The 21,902-nt window shown below is 36.4% G+C and overlaps 3 protein-coding genes across 5 annotated transcripts; 2 read left to right on the top strand and 1 right to left on the bottom strand.

The window, feature by feature from the left end:
* Nucleotide 1: 1 nt before the first annotated feature.
* Nucleotides 2–8,471, bottom strand: LOC115417255 (lysosomal protective protein). The gene is made up of 11 exons (XM_030131279.1): nt 8,152–8,471; nt 6,864–6,975; nt 6,534–6,671; nt 6,289–6,447; nt 5,990–6,081; nt 4,513–4,597; nt 4,279–4,431; nt 4,052–4,191; nt 2,170–2,332; nt 1,979–2,068; nt 2–1,044 (listed from the first exon to the last, which is right to left on the bottom strand). The coding sequence occupies exons 1-11, from the start codon at nt 8,319–8,321 to the stop codon at nt 961–963; spliced, it is 1,386 nt and encodes a 461-aa protein (XP_029987139.1). The 5' UTR covers nt 8,322–8,471; the 3' UTR covers nt 2–960.
* A 1,195-nt stretch (nt 8,472–9,666) lies between these two features.
* On the top strand, nt 9,667–14,783 carry LOC115417259 (transcription factor E2F5-like). 3 transcript variants are annotated; one of them, XM_030131285.1, is made up of 10 exons: nt 9,667–9,893; nt 10,238–10,498; nt 11,775–11,884; nt 11,980–12,126; nt 12,404–12,447; nt 13,007–13,071; nt 13,154–13,466; nt 13,960–14,007; nt 14,106–14,147; nt 14,237–14,783. In XM_030131285.1, the coding sequence occupies exons 2-10, from the start codon at nt 10,340–10,342 to the stop codon at nt 14,350–14,352; spliced, it is 1,044 nt and encodes a 347-aa protein (XP_029987145.1). In that variant the 5' UTR covers nt 9,667–9,893; nt 10,238–10,339; the 3' UTR covers nt 14,353–14,783. The 3 variants fall into 3 exon arrangements, with proteins under 3 accessions (XP_029987145.1, XP_029987144.1, XP_029987146.1); XM_030131284.1 differs by having other exon boundaries at nt 10,229–10,498; XM_030131286.1 differs by having other exon boundaries at nt 9,728–9,893; nt 10,234–10,498.
* Nucleotides 14,784–15,529: 746 nt separating this feature from the next.
* Nucleotides 15,530–21,543, top strand: drc4 (dynein regulatory complex subunit 4). The gene is made up of 10 exons (XM_030131282.1): nt 15,530–15,603; nt 16,402–16,497; nt 16,758–16,955; nt 17,406–17,606; nt 17,970–18,024; nt 18,106–18,308; nt 18,491–18,727; nt 18,887–19,096; nt 19,201–19,266; nt 20,588–21,543. Exons 1-10 carry the CDS (start codon nt 15,601–15,603, stop codon nt 20,687–20,689), a joined length of 1,371 nt encoding a protein of 456 aa, XP_029987142.1. The 5' UTR covers nt 15,530–15,600; the 3' UTR covers nt 20,690–21,543.
* The last annotated feature ends 359 nt before the right edge of the window (nt 21,544–21,902 follow it).

Below are 21,902 nucleotides of genomic sequence, written 5' to 3'. Positions count from 1 at the left end.
GTGTCGCAGATGGTTTTTAATACCATTCAATAAAAAGACAAATGAGGCAAAGTTAGATTTAATACACACACTCTAAGAATCATTGTGACAATCTCCTTCTGGTACTTAATTCACTTGCATTTTTGCTCAGTCATAAAAACAAAAAGGTTTTATTTTACACAGATTATTTACACTTCAGATCAGTTTCTGTTGTGAATTACATATAAAATGAAAAAGTCCCAGCATTGAGTTTGTTGTGAAAAGTTTCCCTATAACATTTTGAAATCATCAAAATAAGGCCAAAAAGATGTTTTAAGACTTGACAGGCTAAAATTAGATCAAACTAGAAGCACTCGGAGAGCGCAGACCTCCGCCAAGGCTGATCAGTGGCCCCCCCACCCCCGATCACCACCAAAATTTAATCATTTCTTCCTTATCCCATTTCCAACAAACCCTGAAAATTTCATCCAAATCTGTCCATAACTTTTTGAGTTCTGTTGCACACTAACAGACAGACAAACAAACAAACCCTGGCAAAAACATAACCTCCTTGGCGGAAGTAATTAACCAGTATTTGTCACTCAATAAAAATCAGATTGAAGCTATGGTCGCCTAAAGAAGTCGTAATAGTTGCAGATGGTTCAGTTAAGAGCAGGCAGAGCATCATCGGGTAGACATAAATAAAAATATTCACAGATATCCAATTAGAAACAGATCTACATTCAATTAAACAGCCGTTTTCTCCGACCTTTGTCCTGGAGAAAATGTTTGGCCAATTACGATCAAAGTTCCCTGTGAAGCTAGAAGCTGAATAATTTCATTTCAATATGTGTGATGCAAAGCAGAGTCACGCAGGGTAAATGCATACAACACAAATGACATGAGTCAAGTGCCCTCATAGTCCTTTTCCCTGAGAAAAACGAACCCTCTTCCAAGTGATGAGTGCAGGTTTGACACAAAAGCCGATGTGAGCTCCGTGACTCAGTAGGAACCATTTGTTATGAATGACTGGAACATGTGGAACGCTGGCCCTGGAGCCCACTGAGGAACCATGTGACCTGCACCCTTAAATACACAGAACACCAATATTTATGACATTACAAAGGCAACCCAGTGCTGTCCAAAGTGTCTAAAGATAGAAGATACTTACATTTAACACTGCAAGTAAAATGTATAAGGTAAGTAGTTCAGCTTTGAAATTATTATCAGACCAACTGTGATTCAATGAAGAAACTCACTATCAACTCTTCAACATGACATTTTCATTACTGTTCTTAGAATATTCATTGGTTTTTTTTTTTTTTATTATTATTTAACATTATATGAATTAATTTAGATTGTCCATCATGAGAAAATGTGTTTTTTGTTGTTACTAATTTTAATCCAGATTATTTCTTTATTACAAATACTGACTTTTCACAGTACTTTCTCTGTATATCACAATAACTTTCTGAGGCTATATATTCATGATCCTGTGCAGAGATAAGATTTGATGTATGAACAGGATTATTGCAATGAGTTTGCGTAATGTATTTTTAATCTATCTACTTATCTTTTTTTCTACTATCTATTTCCGGTTTTTCTAGGAAGTAAGAGCACATATAAAGCAAAAAAAAAAAAAGCAAAAAAAAAGACAGTTTTGGATTCGATAGTAGGGTTAAAGCTTTGTAACATAAGAAATTTGGAAATGTTATTTTTTAATCCAATTGAATTTGACTTTGATTAATGATGGAAAAAATAGAAGATGGATAAAAAAAATAATTAAATGTCATCCTGGGGATCCATAAAGTTCATCTGTATTGTATTAAATCCCCTCAAAGTGAAATTTGAGAATATTTAATGACTTCTAACACCTGATATTTATAAAATCAAAGATATTGAATATTATTGTATGAAATGCCGTATATTATTGTATTGTTAAAAAAAAACAAAAAAAAACAGTATATTCTAAAGATTCTGTGATTTCCTGCCAGATGCAAAACATCGCACTAGTGCTCACCTTAACTGTGAGGAATGTGATGTTTCCGAACTGTTGGTAGAAACCAGCAATCTGGTCCTCATGAAGCCAAGTCTGGTACTTAGTAGTGGGCTAGGAACATTTCAGTGACATTAACAAACACATCTGGTTGTAGCTGTGGTAATAAATAAATAAAAGTCATTATATTTGTCTCCTTATGCTGCGGTTCTTACCTTTAGGCCAAGGTCTTCCACAAACCACTGGTCTCCCAAGAAGTTGCAGGCCATGTCTGTGTCTCCGTTGTAGACAAGAGCCCGAAGGCCCAAAGAAAGCAGCTTCAGATACACGTTCTTCACAGTCGGGTACTGGTTGGTATAATTCTCACCTACAGTGTCACTAGAGTGAAGCAAAAAGTTGATCAAAAACCTTCTGTACCTGGCCACTTACAAATAATTACATTGAAACTGGACTGAATTAAGTGTTAGTTTGGATAAGGTTTAATGCCTACATTTCATCTTGACAAACTGCATTAAAACTCAGCCACAGGTATGCCCCAGTTGACTCGCAAAGGTGACAGTGAGTGAACCTGACATTTATAAACCATAACATCAATTTTCAGAGCTTCCAGGCTGTTTAAAAGTCACTGTGAACTTAGTGTATGTAAACTTTTGAGGGAAATTTCCTGTCATTTAAGTGAAATAGTTAGGCTAACTGAACTAACAAAAGTATTAAATAGAGAAAGGAAGTGTTCATAACTGCAAAAAACAGTCTGAATGCATTTAGCCAAGGTGTATGTAAACTTCCAACCTGAAGTGTATACTGTTTTTTAAGATCCACATTTCACTTTCACTTACATTTCACTTCCGCCTACTAGTGTATAAGAGTGTGTGTGAATGGGTGAATGTGAGGCTTTGTAAAGCACTTTGGGTACCATAAAAGTGTGGAAAAGCACTATATAAGTACCGACCATTTACTTATGCTTTTGTCTAAAGGCAAAAATGGGTAAAATCCCACATTGTTCTTTTTCTTTTCAGAAGAAAACACAACATGGGAGCAAAGACGTGTAAATACTATTATTTTGAATAATATATGTCAGTGTTGCTGTGATGTTTATCTTTACTTTCAAATGGGCATTCAAGGGCTAAGATAAAAGTCAATATACTAATTCACACTACTGAGCATAAGTCTTAGGCTTCCTTTCGGGTTGTTTTTGTTGCAGTGTTGGAATGAACATGCTTGTACATTTGTCATTCTCTTTTCTTCAGACACAACAAGAAAATACAGGAAATATGAGCACATTCTTAAAAGATACACAAAAAACTGAACTAAATGGGTTCTAAAGGTTAAAGTCGCTATTTAGTGCGACCCCTGACCCCATGACAAGATGCAACACAAACAAATAGAAACATCTGACGTGTATTGAACCGAACCTGGTCTGAGAACTGCATGTGTCATCATTATAACTTCCTTTTCAAATATTTTTTATTTCGAAGCTTCATCACAGTTACAGATTTGAAATCCCTCGATTGGCACACCATGCCTCATTCTCAGTACCAACACAACACAACAAACGCACAATCAGAAACAAACACCATTGAGAGACTGAGAAAAGAAGAACAAAAGAAATTTAAATGAAATTAGAACTCTAAAAAACTAGAAACCCTAATGTTGGACTAACAGTTTTGCATAGTGCTGTATTTAACCTTTATTTAACCAAGTGATATCCTCACTGAGAATAAAAATCTCTTTTCCCAGAGCAACCTGGCCAAGAGAGCAGTTTTGAAATAGTTACAACAAATCAAGACACAGCAAACAACTTTCATTGATTACAAATAAATAAATGCAGAATGTGGTTATATGTGACACAAGAAAGTTCAGTGCAAATTTAGAAGCTATCAAGTATACTGTTTTCATAATCCTTTAATACAGATTTAAATTCATCCAAATTAACCAGTTCTGCCAGTTTCAGGTACAGGGGCAGCTGTTTTGTCAAACACTGCTTTGACTCAAGGAACCACCATTTGTAGGATGATCTGAGAGTGCTGACCACACAGCTGATATTTAAGGAAAAAATAGAAAATCTGTTGTGTATGCAGAGCAGTGCCTGTGACATACCTGCAGAGGTCCCATGGTGGCAGTATATCAGCAATGTGTAAGGCTTTTCTCACATCGCCTCGGTTCAGCCACTTAGACTGAGCTCTACTGTCAATGCAGGGAGGGACTTCAGAAAGAGAAGGAGTCATCCAGACCGGAAACTTCATAAAGATTTCAACGATAAGACGGTTAGAACAATAAAAACAGCCCCAATCAGCAAAAACCTCTCATTCACCCATGATAGTCACCTTGTGCATGTGGAAGTGTTTCCTATAGTTTTTGAACAGGTGACTCATGGTCATCTCATAGCCTCTGTGAAATCTTCTTCTACCCACACAATCCAGGTAGAGGGCATACTCGTTCAGGCCGCTGTTGTACACAATATTAAAGGCAACATTCACCTGAAGAGACATGAGACAGAATTTATGAGTCATGCAGCAGCTGCAGAAATATTCAATGTAAATACTGTAAAGCAGATGTACCTGTACTGCACATTCATCTGAAGAGGAATTGTAGAAGTTACACTTTCCCTTCTCACAGCAGTTGATGTTCAAGTCACGCCATAAACTGCAAACAGAAAACACAACATAAATGCTTTTGGGTCCATGTCTTTACTTCTGTTATATCTGCAGCTCTGATTACAATGAGCTGTTAAGGCCGCACAATATGCAGAATACCCTCATAATATCACATCACAGATGATCCATTTCAGAGCTTGCGTTACACTTGAGCCATATTTGAGCTGAGATAGTTGAGGTTGTGTTTAGTCTCAAATAGGATTGAGTAATCGAAGGAGTTAGTGTTGAGGTTTTGCTTTCTGGAAGTCATGAAAAATGACTAAGTCACAAAATAATGATCATTATTGAGAGCTTTCTTGCTCAACAAAAAATATCAAAATGCAACTGTTTCATTCTTCATATATTTTAATTGTGACTGTGTTCCTCCATTTGTATATGGCATATAGTTGTAACATCTTCATTCCCACTGGATCGCCAATAATCCATTCATCATCTATATTATAAAAGCCAAGTGGCCTCTGTGTGTGTGTGTGTGTGTGTGTCTGGGGATTCACACAAAATCCGGAAAGAGCTGACTGCTGCAGTTTGGCATACTTATGTATTTTTGGTCAAGGAAGAGACTAGCAAAAACAGCAATTTGATAAAACCAATATTTTGGGAGATATTAGTAATTTTGGAATACAATAGCCTTACAATCACGTTGCTACGGCCAGAACACTTTGGTGGTCACTGCTGGATAAATGCGGTACAGCATGCACAAATACATAACAGCATAAAAACTACCACATCTAGAACGTGCTAGCTGTGTATTAAATTCATTTAAAGTTTCTACAATAAAACTTGTTAATATAGACATGCTTGTTAGAAAGCTTAGATTCTCTGCAATTGACTCACTAAGTTTATTTTACAGTATTTCTGAGCACCAAAACATAATTAGTGAAAGAATCACCTGGATAATGATTTAAGTGAATGGGACTAGTGCATGTACTTCAGCTTGTATTTTAGTCACATAGTTAAAAAAAAAAAAAAAAATTCTGAAACCAAATGAGGTGTCATTGATTAATTTGGTGTCTTGTGGTTTTTCAGTTATAGCCTTTGGAACTTGGTATAGTAAATAGGTGAAAATGAACACAAATTAGGTGGAAAGGAACAGGTTAAAAAACAGTATTTTTCAATGTTTTGTTTTCATCACTCATAGACAGAAAACTATGAACAAGAAATGTAATTAGAAATATAACTTTCTATCATATCACTGAGCTCTACCCTCATGTTAAGCACAGAAACTAGATGAAGTTCCCTTTCAAATGACGTGCAATAACCACATTATGGTCTCACATCTCCTCTGTTATAACCCTAGGATAAAACATATACTTTGAAGTAGGGTTTAAAGAAGAGGGTGGATGTTAAATGGCTTTGTTTTCTGACATGCTTCTCTACTTACTCTTCTCCAAAGAGGCCGTGGTAGTAACCGAAGTAGATCAATGTCTGGTCATTGAGAGCGAAGCTGCTGAGACCATTTCCCACCGCAAAGCCCTAAAAACAAAAACACTTTCACTGATATGTTAAATGGTTTAAACGCCCTTCTGGATGAATGATTGACTTTAATAAAGTGCCTTTTAAAAAGAAAAACAAATATTGCTCCATTAAATTCACTTAGTGCTGTTGATCATAATTAGCAGCTGATGTTGCTGGAGAATGAAGCATGGAAGACTGAATGAATGTTTAACTGAAGGATCTCACCTTGAAGTTGATTTTTACCGTTCCTGTAGCCACACGCAGGCTCAGTGTCGGTGCGTATATCCCACCATAACTCTCTCCAAAGATGAAGAACTCATTCTGAGTGAAGTTAGGAAATTTTGCAAAGAAACTCTGTAGGGCCCGATAATTATCTTCAGCCACCTGGAGGAGGAACAGAAAACAGTCTTTGGTAACAATGTTTTATGATCCTTTTATTGTTTTGGCAGTACGGTTTAAGTTACACTCACCTGGTCGTCATCAGTTGCATATTTTTGGTCATCAGAGTAGGAATATCCAACTCCTGCAGGAGATTCTAAATACAGTACATTGGCAATCTTGTTCCAGCTGAATGGGTTCTGGTACAATGTGGCCCCATCACTGTTTACCTGGTAGGTAGGTAGGTAGGTAGGTAGGTAGGTAGGTAGGTAGGTAGGTAGGTAGATAGATAGATAGATAGATAGATAGATAGATAGATAGATAGATAGATAGATAGATAGATAGATAGATAGATAGATAATCACAGTTTATTACAGTTTTTCATGTACAGGTGTATTCACGGACACACTGAGCATCCTCACATGGAAGGGTCCGTTCTCTGACAAGAATCCTTCGAGTGAGCTGCAGCCTGGTCCTCCATTCAGCCACAGCACCACGGGGTCTTTCACTGGGTCTCTTTGAGAGGTTACAAACCTAAGGGGGAAAGTGCAACAGATCTCATAAGTTAGACGTAATGAAACAGAACATTACACAAAAGACATACACCTGCTGCAAATCACAATTGATATATAAGTAATTTACAGCCCACATTCCAGCTGATGTTGATAATCTGACCAATAGCAGATGTTATTTTCTGTTTGTTCCTTTAACTGTTGTTTATTCACCCTGTGTTTCATTGTGGTTATTTTTCATTTAACTTTTCTCTTCTAGGAAAGCATCCTGGCCAAGATAGACAGGAGCAAAGTTTATCACATTTAAGACAGGGTAGCAACCAAAAATACATAAACATCATATGCATAAAATAACAAGCATAAAGAAAATGTCAAAATAGGTAAATAAATTACATAAAACATTTACAGCCAGATGTTTCTGCCTCCAGGTCTTTTTCCTCTGTGCCACTAAAACAAAAGAAATCCTCTATATAGAAAATAACTGTACAAAAGTTAGGTGATATGGCCTAACAACACATTTTAAAGCCAAAACTTGGTTAAAAATGCTTCTTATTTATTCAAAGTTGCCAAATCTGGCTGGGGAAACACACAATTAACATATAACAGAAAACAAACAGTTTGCAGTTTCACTGTTCTCAGATGAATGGTCTTGATATTATGATTTACATTTTTCACAATTTTCAGAAAGAGTAAACCTTGATCATGGAATTACTTGGATGTATTTGCAAGCCACAAACTTTGCTCTTTTAAAGGCTTCCAGACCTCCATTTAATCTCATTTGCTGTTGTCAGTGATGTACAGTAATTTAAGTGTAATACTGAAAAGCTCTCCCACAAAATAGGGTTCAATGACTGTCAAATTTAACTGGCATACTCTTGTCCAACCTTATAGAAAATATTGTTAATCTAAATATTATGTACTGTCTTGATATGTTTGTGTGTTATTATGTGCTTTAAAATGTAGATGTTCCCTGCTTCCCTATAAATCCACTTTCTGTCGAGACTTCTGGTTTCTCACTTCTAAAAATTATTTACTTGATCTACTAGATTTACTGGCTCTGGAATTTTGGTGACGCCACAGATCCTGTTGATCCTGTCTGTCCTTAGATTCCAGATTTTTTTTTTATTTCTTTAAGGTGATCAGAGATATAAAGACAGGTGAATGTGAGGAAATCCTTCAACAAGCTCATGTTTCTTACCAGTAATGGAGGAACTTCCCCGGCCGTCCCTGCAGGTATCCGGACCATTGGCGATAGTTGGGTTTGAACGTCATACCTGGCAGGTCGGTCACCTCATCTGGAGCATACTGAGCCCACGAGCCCAGGAGAGACACGGCCAGCAAAGGCACGAGCAGAGCGCCGCGAGACATCACTGCACCCCACTGACGACTGACTCACAAAATACACGAAACTCTACTTCTTCTTTTCTTCTTCTTCTTTTTTTTTTTTTTTTTTTACCTGAACCTAACCTCGCAGTTCCTCTGTGTTTTTCGCAGCAACTTCCTCCAAAAGCAGCCCCGCATGAATGAAAAGGAAAAAAATCACATGACCTCAGCTGGTTACCACGTGACCAGCGCCTGACTCTACACGGAAGTGTTTACCAAAACAAAAGTTTAACCAATAAAAGAGTAAACATGTATGTGCTGTTGTCAGCTTTTTATTCATTAAAGACATTTGATTCAGAATGTTCTTCATTCAGAACCTGAGTTTACATTGTTAGAAACGGAATATTACTTTTAGTCTTAATGCAAAAAATAATTATCTGCAGCTAAAAAATATCTTAGAAATGCCTGTCACATTTTTGTTTTTGTTAGATGACTGCTTTTTATTAAAAGAATAAGTTATTAGTTAATACGGTCATAATAACAAAAGATGAAACAAACAAAAGAAGAAACAGCTCTTTTGAACATCATCTAATGTTATATAGAGATGAGATAGACAGTTGAAAGGTTATTGGTGTAAAGATCTGTCAGTCCTAATCTCTCGCTCTCTCTCTCTCTCTCTCTCTCGCTCTCTCTCTCTCTCTCTCTCTCTCTCTATATATATATATATATATATATATATATATATATATATATATATACACACACACACACATATGTAAAATTCTCAAGTCGACAGGCAAAACTTTTCTGACAAATTGATATCTTCTTGTGTTTATTTACCTGTCACTTTATTTTCCCCACTTTTTACAAGTTTTACATAAATCATATTTTAGTCTTGCTACAAAATGAAACAAAATTTTGAACCACTGATAAACCCACACTTAAGGAAAGGAAATTTTGCTTATTGTGTGGTTCCTTATGTTTTCCTTATTTCGTTAGCCTCAGTAGCATAACTGCCATTGTTATATTTTAATGTTTTCAGAAAAGGAGAAAAAGCAAGTTTTTCAGCAAACACGCAAGAATTTTTATGGCAATAGTAACTTCGACCAGACATATGAACAAGTCTGCAAAAAAAAAAAAAAAAAAAAAAAAAGACACAACGATTGCATAACAATTAATAAAAGGGACTTGGGTCAAATATGAGTAATATACTGGGACGAAATGAGTTAGGCAATTATGTTATAGGGCTAACAATCTGTGGAAAAAAAATATCAGTGTGTGTTAAAGTGTGTATAATGAATTAAAAATAGATTCAATTATATCGCTTGGGCCTGTTGTCGTTTGTGGACTTTTATTGTGAAGGATAAAACAAACGGCTACGAATTAAAAACACGCGCGTAGCTCCGTTCATTAAAGTGGGGCGTGAACACTATCTGTAACATAAAGTTAATCCACAGATGTAAAATATCTTAACATTGAAGTAACACAGCGGATAGTTTGCCTCCGACTTAAACTTGCACCGCCAAAAAGACTGTCGAATAACTTTAGGACAACAGCGTTAACTAGCTTAATTTGCTATTTAGCATTTCTCCACAGCTGGTCCCGACAACGACCCAGGTAAAACACTTAACTCTTGTCTTTTCACGCCTGCCTTTAAGACCATGCGTAAAATGTCTTTATGTATGCCTTTTCACGTATGTAAAAGTTGTATAATGCAGGGAATATTTTGCGAGTACATTGTGTGTGATAATAAGCCAAGGTTTCACAAAATGATAGCAAATGTACTTCCGGTAGATACATTTCAAAATAAACTCATGCGAGAACACAATTACTCTTCAGAATTGCATGATAGTGTTTCTTTACAGTCAGTATCTTTTCTGTATCATCACAAAATGTCCATAAATAATCGGTAGACGATTCATGCAGGAAGTATTGCCATGTTTTTTGTATAGTTCCAAGAGAGAGACTCTGGTCGTGTAAGGCGGGCCCACGCAGCTGATCGAAAGACAACACAGCAGGGAGTCCACAGCAGCTTCAGCAGCTTTCATCTCCTGTTCCGCATCATGGATCCTGAAGGCAGCCCACAGAGTCCAGAGGCAGAGGCTGAAATGATAGACCAGAACCCCAAATACCACAGGTGCCTGAGGAGCCTCCGTATGCTTGCCGTCAAGTTTGTGGAGTTACTTAAAGCAAGTGAAGGAGGAGAGTTGGACCTGAAAGATGTGAGTCACTGAGAGACCATTAAAACACACACCATCCCAACAACATGAGATATTTAGTTTTAGTTAAACAGTGAATGAGAACTCAAACACATGTCACTTAATGGATAAGACATAAAATACTCAGCACATGAAATACCATACAGTCTACTACTACTTTCAGGTGCTCCTTTAGGGGTCACCACAGCACCTCATCTGTTCCATCTGACCCTGTCCCCTGCATCATCAACCTGCATGTCCTCTGCCATCACATCCATAAATCTCCTCTTTGGCCTTCCTCTTTGCCTCCATCTTCATCATCCTCCTACCAATGTCTTCAAAACGTTTGACCTGAGCTGTCCCTTTTACATACTTCTTCCCAGTCTTGTCTTAACATCTTCAGTTCTGCCTCCTGTCTTTTGGTCAGTGCAGACGTCTCTAAATTTTACAACTCTAGTCTCCCTGCTGTCCTCTACACCTTTCCTTTAACTCTTGCAGAAGCTCTTTTGTCACGTATCACTCTTGACACTTTTCTCCACCCACTCCATCCTCTTCACCTTGAATCCTTGCATCCTCACTGTTTCACCTCCCTCCTAGGGAGGATGCAAGGAATTGAGGCGAAGAAGGTGAAGGATTTTAAAATACCCTGCAGTCCTATGTTTAAAAAACAGTTACATTCCTAGTTATCAGTATTTTCATTATGTGTTGATTGTCTGATTACAATGGCTGCAAAAAACAATATAATATAAATTACAAGTATGAAGGCACTTTTTTAATAGGTGAGCACAATATTTGAAGGGACTTTTTTTGTTGTGTTTTGAGGGAAGTGGTAATTATTTAATAAAATGTATGACTCACTGTAGAGACACTTTTGAGGCAGTACTTATTTTGGTCAATGCCATTAAATGTATCATTGTTATTTATTTATATGTATTTTTTTCCAACCAAATCTGATATGTAAACTCTGGTATTGACAGAATTTACATATCATCCACTAAATGAGATGTGTGCAAGTCTTTCTTTTGTCTCTATCAGTTTGATGTTTGATTTACTTTTCTTTATGTGACATTAGAAATCATACGTTGTTACATTTGGACTATGATCACTGATTAAATTGTTTAATTAAAATTGTTTGTTTTATTTAAAAAAGGAAAAAAAAAAAAAAAAAGGACGAGTGTTTATTTTTGCTATCCATGAGTGTCTTGGTACAGTTTATTAGCAGATCTTTTCAGAACTATGAGGACATTTAGGACAAAACGGGATCACCAGTGGATTAAGGTGCTTTTTTCTGGTGTCTCAGGCTGTTAGGATCCTGGCTGTCAATCAGAAAAGGAGAATCTATGACATTACAAACGTGCTGGAGGGTGTTGGTCTTATTGTGAAATTGTCCACAAGCACTGTAAAGTGGAGGTAAGTTGTAACCACCCCCTATATATGCGTATTAATAAATATGTTTTAAAGATTAGTACAAAATGTGTTTACTGTGGATGTTTTCCCTGACTAAGGGGTTCACTGACGGGAGACAGTGAATGTGAAAGAGTAATGAAGTTACAGTCCGAGCTGGAGGACTTGAGGAGGCAGGAAGCAGTACTGGATCAGTACACGACATGGGTCAAAAACAGCATCAAGTACACAGTAGAAGACAGCGATGCATATCCTTTTTATTGTCCGTTTTTAAACCTGAACATTCACATCGTAAGTCTATCAGTTTTGCAGGATCTGCTTCACTGATGATGAAGAAAATAATTTTGTGTTTTATATGAAACGTTTTTTTCTTTAAATGTCATGTTTTTCTTTGTGAAAGCAAACTTGGTGAACATCTCTTCCATGCAGACTACTTGAAGTTTCAGAGAAACTGATTTTTAAAATTTTTCATGTCACTACTCAACATCATGTCAAAATTTAAGATGAACCTTAACTCTGATCCACTCTTCTCTACGTGACCCATGAGGATATCTGCAACTGCTTCAGTGGTAATGTAAAACTAATCTCTTGTCTTTCAACAGTTATTCTTGTGTAACCTTATATGTTGGATACAGTAGATGTGCAGAAAGCCAAAGTGGTGCCATTGGCTCCATGGTTGGTTGCAGCTAATGATTATTTTCACTCTGTTTACATGCACATAATATTCCAGTTGTTGCCCTTATTCTGAAAAACAAAAAAGACTAATAAGTTCTTACATGACTAACGAATATGAGTATTTCACTAATATTGCTGCTCACATGCAGCATTGTATACCTAGATAAAAAATAGTGTTTTTCAAAGTCGTTTCACCCTGTAAACAGGGTGATGTGCCACAACTGCAGCATAATATGTGAATTTTAGTTTTATTTATATATGAGAGAGAGGAGGAAAAGAAAACAGAAAATTATTGTAATTTGAAAGAATTTTGACTTGGACTGTTTGATGACCAAGTTGTTTTATTTACAGTAAACATCTAAGGAGTCACTTGGTGCACCTCTACTCTCCTTTAACATTCTTATTACCTAAATACATCGAATAACCAAAAAATTCACTGTGTTGGTCCTTTAGGTCACACTGTCTTGGCAGTGCAACCCCCTCATGGCACACAGCTAGATGTTCCCATTCCTAAAGCTGTAAGTAACGCATAACTGCATTACAGAGTATTTAGGAAAAAAAAAATACTGCTGGATTAAGTCATGTTTTGTGTGATTTTAGGTGCAGAACAGCCCTACAAAGTATCAGATCCATATGAAAAGCATCAATGGACCAATAGATATTGTGCTTCTTAACAAATGCTCCGACAGCTCAGCCCCTCTGGTTCTGCCAGTCCCACCACCTGAGGAAATCTTACAGCGTGCCATGATAGCAACCCTGGTGGCTAACTCAGCTGAGACCGAAACCAGCACTACACCTTGCCTGCCTTCAGTTAATACTGTCCATGGCACAAAATCTGAGCCAACGACACTGCGGTCTCTTCAGTCATCGTTATTTAATGGAGCAAAGTCTAACAGACCTGATGTAGCTGGATGTGAGGAATTCAGTGTTTTACTTCTTTACTTTTGCATTTTAGTTTCTGAGGATGAAAGGCAAAAAAAGCAACATAACTCTCCAGTTTAACCTGAATGCAGCCACTTTCATACATCTAAGAAATTCTATTCAGAAAATTAAAGGCAGTATTACATCTTTTTTTGCATATATTCTGGCCAGAATACTAAGAAGTTCACAGAAAAAGTATTGTTCCAGAAGATTATAGACAATGATTAAATTCAGTTGACAGTGGAAAAAAAGATTTAAAATGAATATTGCCTAATCACTGAAGAGGTCAGTACATGAACACTATTACTATTGGTATGATAGTCTTATAGTTTATTAATGTCCTTCATGTGAACTTGTTAAAAAATGTCTGGGCATTTTTATCCCCCTGATGTTTGTCTCTCTGTCATTTTCCTTTCATATGTATGTAGACATGGAGGTCATCACATTCTATGCATTTGTTTAAAAAAATCAATTTTTTTCCACAGTGCAAGATTTATCAAAACACCTGAGGGACCTACTGGATCCAACCAAAGGTAGTGTTTTGGTTCCATTTCACTCAAAATCATTATTAAATTATTCTTGGTTTCTTTAACTGTAAATGTTTGATGATTATATTGACTTATTTCTCCAGGCATTAAGAAAGTACAAATATTCACAGAGCTGGCCTCTGAAGGTAGGTGCATGTCAGTGTTTTTCTTTAAATACAATGTCCATTTCTGTTTACAGTATATTTGTATCAATTGTGTTTCTTGTTCTTTCTAGTTTTTTCTCCACTCCTCCGTCTGTCTCCCACCCCAACTGAACACGACCACCCCTGTAATATGGAGGAGAATGAAGGCCTCCGTGGCAGCTTTGACATCCCCATGCTCAATGTTTGACCATGCATTTATGTTGACCACTTTTATCCCAGATCATGTGTGTAATATCTTGTTTTTAAATGATTATCTCATACAACAAATTAAATTCTAATACGCGGCTGCCTTTTTTTTCTGTAAACACAAAATATCAGAGAAGTAGTAGAACGCAGTTGGGAAAAAAAACACCTTCAGGAATTTAAAAAAGTGCAAAAGTTTCTGAATCATATTTCATGTTCACCACATGAAAAACTGCTGCATTTCAGTCCAATTATTATTGCAAACCTCAATGTGCTCAATACACAGTATGTGCAATAATCCATTGAAGAGCACAACACTTTGTGTGTCTGCCTGTAGTGCAACTTATGTGAGGGCAGTTCGACCCGGGAAAAGTCTGACATCTAATTCAGAACAAGCAGGGATGTTTTTGTCCAGGTATTTTGTCTTTAGGCATGTTTCTAAGTGACATAAAACGCTTTATTATTCACTGTAGTAGTGGGACACTAATTGAGTTAATGTATTTGAATTCTGTAGAGGATGAAAAACTTGAGAATGACATTTTTTCCTGATTAGTTTTACTGCCTTGCCTAGATAAACAAACTATGTGCTCATTAGTAATATATCCTCTGTTTTTTTTTTTTTTTTAGTGGGAGGATTATGAAAAACAGGAGTTCTGCTTTGGGAAGAGAAGCTTGTGGATTTTATTTGTCAAGTGTAGAATAGAAATGTGAATAATAATAGAGCACTTAGTGTGCCAGACACAAAGGTGAAATCCAAAATACTTCATCTGGATAGTTTTCTTTCCAATTTCAATACCTGTGAACATTTTCCTACTGTTTTCTTATACAACTGACTATGGAGTAATGTAACTATTTACTTGGATAAATAATCTACTAATTTTGGAAGTCATTTTCTTATGAACTTCTACAGCCACACAAGAAAGTAGAGCAAAGAGATGAGGTTTGTAGTTTTTGTTAAGTGTATGAAATGCTTTCATTTGGGTTAAAACATTCATGAACCTCACTCCTTGTTATTGACTGAGTGGATGTTGGTGACGAGCGCCCTCTTCCGCTCCTGTTGCCAGGTTACTATGGCAACCAGTGGTGTCGCTATAAGTCTGCTAAAAACAGAAGTGGACCCTTATTAGTCTCACACACTGTCTCTTTTTTCTTACTTTCTTTCTTTCTTTCTTTCTTTCTTTCTTTCTTTCTTTCTTTTTTTTTTGAGATTTAGAAACACTGGTCGTTGTGGCAACATACATTCTCATAAACCATGGTGAGTAAAACGGTTTATAAAATTACTGAGTTCCATCCCAACCGGGTATAAACTTGGTCAGTGTGTGTGTTAAGCTAACTAGCTAACCGTGTTGGATACATTTAGGTTAGCTGTTAGCAAAAGTGAAAGAAGTATTCAATGGAAAGATAATCGCGATGAAAAACCGCTTCATTAGCCTCAGCACACAAGGACTAGCAGCAAAACGAAGTTTTACCGTTAATGTATGTTTTTTTCCTGACATCGTTACCTTTTTAATAATAACTTATTGCAGTACGTTACTGTTAGTTTGATGAAGGCCATCTTAATACAGTTTTATAAACAAGGACACAAGATGCTTCTAAGGGCTCATCATATGAATAATGGGAGAAGAAAGAAGATAAAAGAAACCTCGACAAGCAATATTTTCAGTTATTAGGAGTTTTCAGCTTCACACTACACTACATGCTATAAGCTGATGTGAAATTACTGCTTTTGTCCTAAACTATCGTATTTTTATTCATTTGGTTTTGTATTTGTGTGTGATTTGTGTGAAAAGCTTCATCTGAAAAGTAACTAAAACTGTCAGGTAATGTCAGTGTAAATGCCCTTACCTACTTCCTACCAGTGTTTTTGTAACTAATGGCTAACATTTTGATGATGTACTATGTTTCAGCTCTATAAAATGCTTCATTTATGGATTTTGCACTATTGTTTCATTTATAAGTTATAGTTACAAACTGAGGCCTGAAATGATAACCACAGACAACTAGGCTGTTTACAAGGACACACTCTTAATGTTTTCCCGATTTGACCTTTCAGCCACCCAAAAACAAGGGCTCAAGTAAAAAGCCTCCAAAAGTAAAGACGCCTACACTGATTGATGGTCTCACCAAGGATGAAATGACCAAAGAGCAGGTCAGAGCTGAAGTGTGATGGTTTGTTTTAAAGTGAATGTTTGGAATAAACCCCTTCTCTTTCTAAAGTGATTTTTACATGAACAACACAATAAGCTTGTAGTTTTTGAAGTGTAGCATCAATTTGTGCAGCCTATTTTGGTCACGGTGATAAACCAATGTTTCCCCTCTAGCACACATGAGTGCTATACACTGGAGGTTTTATTTCATATCTTCACACCCCAATAATATCTGCACACTAAAATAAATTTCGTGTTTAAGCTGGAGGAGCACATTGCACGCCTTCGGGAAGAACTTGATAGAGAGAGGGAGGAGAGAAACTATTTTCAGCTGGAGAGGGACAAGATTCAAACCTTCTGGGATATTACTGAGAGACAACTGAAGGAGGCCAAAGCTGAACTGACAAACCTAGACAGAGACGTGGATGAAGATCAGAAGCACCATCAAATAGAGACTAAGGTAACAAGTCCTTCAATGCACCTACACATACAATATTTTCTGAATTTAGAGGCCTTTACATGTATATGTAGACTGTCTGTGACATCCTACCATTCACTTGTGTTCAGGTGGTCATTGTAAGAGACATTGCATTTATTCAGTCCGTACAAGTAGTGGTTCATCAGATCAAAATGATCAAATAAGATATTGTTAAACTTTACTTTGAGGATATTTTCCTGTTTACTTCTACATTGTGTCCTTGTCTGTCCTAAACTCACCTCCTGATTTCAAATCTGAATTTATTTTGATAAAACCAAGATACTGAAAAAAAGATGCACAAATAAATGTGTTGATAAATACTTGTATATATATTTTAGAGTACCTACAAATTTTAAGAATGTTTCATAGAAAGTTATCTTAATGTAAGCAAGGAAACATAATGTAACAATTGAACATTATGTCCCATTGTAGGTGTACAAACAGAAGATGAAGCATCTTCTGTGTGAACATCAGAACACAGTCTGTGAGCTGAGTGCTGATGGATTAGCTTCCTCTGAGGTGATGCAGACGAAGAAAACAGAGTTAGAGAATGAAATTCATGATAAAATCATGTCCATCAGGGTCGACATACAAGAACGTGACAATGAAAGCCTTGTCAAAGAGACTGAAAAAGTGAGTACTTCACACAAGGTCTTAGACCTTATTCCTACTTTTCAGAGTCTATAGATTTCATTATGTTGTATTATATTAGATTTGATTCAACTTTATTGTCATTGCATATGTCACAAGTATGAGGATGAAATGCAGATTACATCTAACCAAAAGTGCAAAGCACTTGGATATTATAATATAAATATGCAGAGATAGAATCAAGTTTGGGTATAAGATGATATATAATGTGGTACTTGCAGTATATACAGGATATGAATATGAGCAATAAGTTCAATATGAAGGTGCAAAATTAATGCAGATGAATGAATGCAATATTTTTAATATAAGCAACAGTACAAACTCTAGTTCAATTTACATTCACAGAAACATGAGGATGAAATACATAAAACAAGGGAGAGCTTGGAAAAAAAATTCAGAGGTAAATAAGAGATATTTTTTATGTTAGTCCTTGTTCTGTAAAAGCCTACTGTGTTGTTATTCTTTGTTTTTATTTTAATAGAAGTCGAAGACAAATATAAAAGAAAGTTGGAGCTGCTGAGGGAGGAACTGGACAACAAAAGAAAATCAGAGATTTGTGAGAGGGAGGAGCACTGGAACAAACACATCGCCACTATTATGGAAGTGCATAAAAAAGCACTCAATAAGGCCAGAGAGTTCATAAACAGCACAGAAAAGGAATTAGATCTGAACATTTCACTAAAGGTACAAGTATGTGGTATTATTAGGCACATGTAATCAAATAGATGTTTTGACTTTTTAGTCTACAGATAAAATTAAGAGGAATGATTTGAAATAGATTTTTTCATTCAAACAAGTTGAAAGAGACTCTTTAAAAATATGATGTGAACAGTGTTTCTTTCATTGTTTTTTTTTTTTTTTTTCAGAAAGAAATTGAAAATGAAAACATGAAGTTGAAACAGAAGGAAAAGGACCTCACGTCTGTGCTGCAGGATAACAAGCACCTTGCTGAGTGTCTCTCCAAAGTCAAAGAGGAGACGTTTCAAATTGAGAAACAGATGAAGCATTCGATGTCAAAACTGAGGAACAATGAAAGGTTCAAGGAAAGGCAACTGAATAATCTAATGCGTGAGCACGAGCTTCTAAAAAATAAATTTAGAGAGGTGAGTTGTCACAGAGTTAAACAGGATTTTCAATTCATGTGCTTTTTAATTATTGCAGCAACAATCATCAGGCAGAAAAAAAACAGCTAAAGAAGTTAAACATTAATTCATTTTGAGGTATATTTGTAATTGTTTTTACATCTTTTTGTGACCACACAGATTCAGCAGGAAGGGGATGAGCTGTCTAAGTCATTTACTCGAAGTTTTCAGAAGCTGCAGCAAAAAACAGATGTCAAAAACATTCAGCTTGAAAAGAAGCTGAACTCCTTGACAGACACTGTGGAGAAAACACAGACACAGCTCGTCTCTGTGCTCTCAGCTGCTAATGTGGACCAAACTGCTCATCGTGGAATCATAAACAAAGTGGAGGTACAGTTGTGTGTTTTCCTTTTTGGTTCTTCCTCTGTTTAATATTTTATGTGACAGTGTAGTCATTCATATAATTGATAACTGAACCATGCTTTTATCTGTAGGAAACAGTTGACTCCAGAAATGATTCTTTTAAGGACCTCCAACATAAAAAAGCACAGATTTGCAAGGTAAATGAAGTTTAAGTGAGTAATCACTGACATTTAGCAGTGAAGTTGCAAGTTGTAACCATGATTGTGTATAAGAAGTATTTATGTCATCCATGTATGAACTGTTGCACAGAAGCCAGGGGTTAATGTTTTGGCCATTGCCATGTTGGCCTTTTTTGGTCAGAAGTGACCATTTTTGGACAAAGGGAGCAGGGCTATTGGAGGGGTCTGGACCCTCTGTGTGGGGTCATGGGTCAGCTAATGCTAAACAGTAGCTTAGCACGACCACAACAAAACATGAGAGACATGAAAGCCTTGTATTCATTGTAAAATCTCATTAATGGAGCAATAATTTAAAGGTTGACCGGAACACTTATTTGATGGTTCAAATAAAATGAATGACCTCTAGAATTAACTGACTTTGTATGTTTAGACTTAGACACTCCAAGCCTATGAGACACCCAGTGGCTGTCACACTTTAAAGACAGAAAAATAAATTTTTTCCTTGGAAAGACTCTTTTAATATTAATTATTTTCAATCATCACTTCCCACCGTCTGTCAGTGTAAGGTGTAGTATTTACCTGCAGACTCTGCCCTCTGTATTTTCTATTTTCCTCTTGTTTTGCTGTGTTCTGGACATTTCTGGGCGTCTACTTTCAGGTCATTAAAAGTCATCATGTAGCATGTGCAGCAACATTATATAAAAAACTATCTAGTCTTCTCCTTTACTGCACAGTTTGAGCAACAAAATTCTGGGCAAAGAGCAGACACATTTACAAAGACCTTTCAGCCCATCATTTCTAACAGATCTGTTGACAAAACACACAGTAGAAATGAGAAAGCTGGTGTTTTGGCTGTAAACTGCCTCTAGACTGTTTTGCAAAGGTGTTGTTGTGTTTAGTTTAGTTTTTCTATTTCACTGCTTTTTTCTCATCACGTAGCTACTCTCCTCATTCATTCTATTGCTCTCTCGACCACCACTTTCCAGAGAGCAGAGGTAAACAGTGGGGTTTGTGAATGCAAGCAACAGATGTTACATACTTTTCCTTTAAGATACTTCCACTTTGACTTCAGGTCCTTGTCCCTTGGATGCAACTCGCTAAATACTCATGCTGCTAAAAACATGAACACAAAAGGGTCAGCCTGTGTTTTGTCGGTTCTTTTCAGTTATAGGGAAATTGACTGAACATACAACATTGCAGCTGAGTACATCACCCAAAGTCTTACTCACTGAGCCTTTAATTGGTTTAATCAAAATCAAAAGCCCTGTTTTCTGTTTTTGTTGTGTGTTTGGAGTGATATTTATACTTATAGTCTCTGAAACCACTGTGTGTTCAACAGGTCCATAAGGATTTGCTGCTTTGGTATGAATCAAAGCTCCAAACTCTCGGCGTCCCTGCGGAGGAGCTTTGTGTAAAGCCCCCAGAGAGCAATCGTGCTTGAAGGAGTCTGGAACAGGACCCTGCTGACTGTGGACCAACCAAAAATAAGAAGCACTAAATCAAAAGTGTCCTCAACAGCAGATCTTTAATTTTAGTGTCATGTCATATTACACACTTGAATATTTGTCTTATTTTCCCTCAACAAAAACAACTGAAAGGTGAAATAGTACTCATAAAAGAACTGAAGACAGAAATTTTCACTCCATTGGTTATTGGCTAGAATGCTTTTCTCTTTGGTGTTACAATTTTTCAAAAGACATTAAATACTGGAATTAATAATGCTATACTTCTAGCTCAGCATGAGTGCGTTGCATCCTTTTATACGTTTACAGTGTTTGTTTGAAACATATTGTTTCCATTCTCTGGTGATTTACATATGTGCTTCAGTGTGTTTACTGAAATTACAAAGATTATCATGTTGTATTTATCAAAGACACAACTGTGGACATTAGTAATCTATTTATGCTGACTGTTTTTTATGACAGGTTGTGCTTATATGTTAGTCTAAGTTTGAATCCAAATGCACTTCTAGTAGAAACTGAAGGTTCTGGTTAGTATCAAAAACATCTGTCATCACCAGCAGTTGTCAGTCAGTGGTACCAAGTTATATATGAGTGTCTCATAAAGCTACATCAAACCTAATGTAAAGAAACAGGAAATCTGTCATCATCCGCTAAGCAGATTAGATGATGTAAAGGCACCACAGTTTGTGCTACACATGGAGGTCATTACACAATGTGCCGTCAGTGATGACTGAATGTCTACAGAGAGGTTAAACCCACCTTCAGAGAACTGAAATACGCAGAGGGGGTTCATCTGAGATGTTTTATTTCTGTGTGTATGTATGCTTCATTAATGTCCTTGACTAAAAACAAAATTAAAACTCAGGTGATTAAAAAATAAAACTGCAAATGTATTCACTTTAATCTAAGAATAGTAGTCAATGTGCTTGTTTTAAAAATGGAAACAAAAGCAAAAACATGTATTTTTGGGCAGTTGTATACAGTGTCTCAGTTCTGAATGGTTTTTATTCTTTATAGTGATCTTACAAAGACATAGGACACAAAACTTGTAAACTTGTAGTCAAATTATTCAGGTACTTTGCATTAGTATGATTTTTTTTTTTCTTTTATCTTTATTGAGCCACAGTCAGGAGGTTGAATGTTGGGATTAAACCAAATATCCCAATCTCAACAGTCAGTTTCACCAGCTGA

Source organism: Sphaeramia orbicularis, chromosome 3, assembly GCF_902148855.1.
Source record: "Sphaeramia orbicularis chromosome 3, fSphaOr1.1, whole genome shotgun sequence".
NCBI lineage: Eukaryota > Metazoa > Chordata > Actinopteri > Kurtiformes > Apogonidae > Sphaeramia > Sphaeramia orbicularis.
This window is presented reverse-complemented; position numbering and strand designations above follow the sequence as displayed.